General features: G+C 48.7%; 1 protein-coding gene across 1 annotated transcript; it reads right to left on the reverse strand.

Annotated features, from left to right (window-relative positions):
- Nucleotides 1–647: 647 nt before the first annotated feature.
- Nucleotides 648–1,103, reverse strand: TEOVI_000613900 (uncharacterized protein; the record flags this gene model as incomplete). The annotated part of the gene is made up of 1 exon (XM_067223686.1): nucleotides 648–1,103. The coding sequence occupies one exon, from the start codon at nucleotides 1,101–1,103 to the stop codon at nucleotides 648–650; it is 456 nt and encodes a 151-aa protein (XP_067079787.1).
- Between the last annotated feature and the right edge of the window lie 155 nt (nucleotides 1,104–1,258).

Consider the following 1,258-nt stretch of genomic DNA (forward strand, 5'->3'; position numbering starts at 1 on the left):
TGGTGTCAATGCTAGGCCCCGCTTCACTAAGCTTCTTGTTTTCCGCGCTCCCGCAGACTCTTTCCCGTTTATTTATCATACCCGGCCACAGTATCGGTGAAATCTCCCCTTGGTACTCAAAGGCGCTTTCCGTTGTTGGTGGTCAGCCACACACACGCACACACACATACTCACCTACTCACTCGCACTCCGTAATTCATAATATGACAGGTACTTCCTGATGCAGCATTGCAGGACCTCGAAGCCAGCAACAGCGGCTACAACATTACTGTCGTTGAAATAGTGATTAACCACGCCCAAAACGACGGAACACGACGGAAAGAAAAACGTGGGAAGCAATCATCCAGTCAAGTACGGACACGCCAGCACCCTTGTGGCTGACCACTGACACAAAAATATATGCCTCGAGACAGAGGCAATTGATATGAACCGAGCACAGAGACGAACTAGTAGACAGAAAGAGCGCGCGGTGGCGCAGGCCAATGATACAAAGGCGCGGACGCGCCAATAACATCTTTTGAAAGGTGGATGCCGAGAGTGAACTCACACTCCTACTCAACACAAGCGGTCCACCATAGTACACGTTTGCACCTGTGTTACAGCTCCTCCTGTCACCGCTGGAACGTATTCACCTGGCCTCTACAACCTCATATATCACCACCCGCTGCAGCTGCTTCACGAGCCGAATCCGCTTCACGCAGCCTCCGGGCCTCGAAAGTGGCAACCATACTATTGTGGCGTGACAACGTTCTTTCCAAGACGCACGATTCGTAATGGAGAACACTTTCGTAGCAGCGGTGTATTGGGGGCAATTCCTGACTCACAATTGAAGCGCTGTTTGCCATAACGGTGCTACCGTCAGTACCGGATGTACTCTTGGCTGTAAAGTTTCCTATGATTTCAGAAAGACACCGTAAAGCATCGCCACGAATGGCCTCGCAAGGTTTGCTCCCAATTTTAAATGGTGACGAGAGGACGTTATACATATGCTCCACACTATTTTGATTTGCAGCTTCCAACTTTTTGTACTCCATCACTGCAGCGGTTAAATGCTCCTCGGGCGTGTAATCATCAGTGCCTTTAGACGCATTTCCAAACGCCATATTTTCTGTCCTTGTTTTCCACTCTCCTTCCAACAAATACTTCCAAACTTTTTGATTCAGGGCCAGGCGTCTCGCTTCCTTTTGATGCCACGGAATTTCCTCCACGGAAGAAATAAATGCTCAAACGATAAAAGGAAACCGCAAAAAAAAAAAAA

This window comes from Trypanosoma equiperdum, assembly GCF_001457755.1.
Source record: "Trypanosoma equiperdum strain OVI genome assembly, contig: ctg_1929, whole genome shotgun sequence".
NCBI classification, from domain to species: Eukaryota; Euglenozoa; class Kinetoplastea; order Trypanosomatida; family Trypanosomatidae; genus Trypanosoma; species Trypanosoma equiperdum.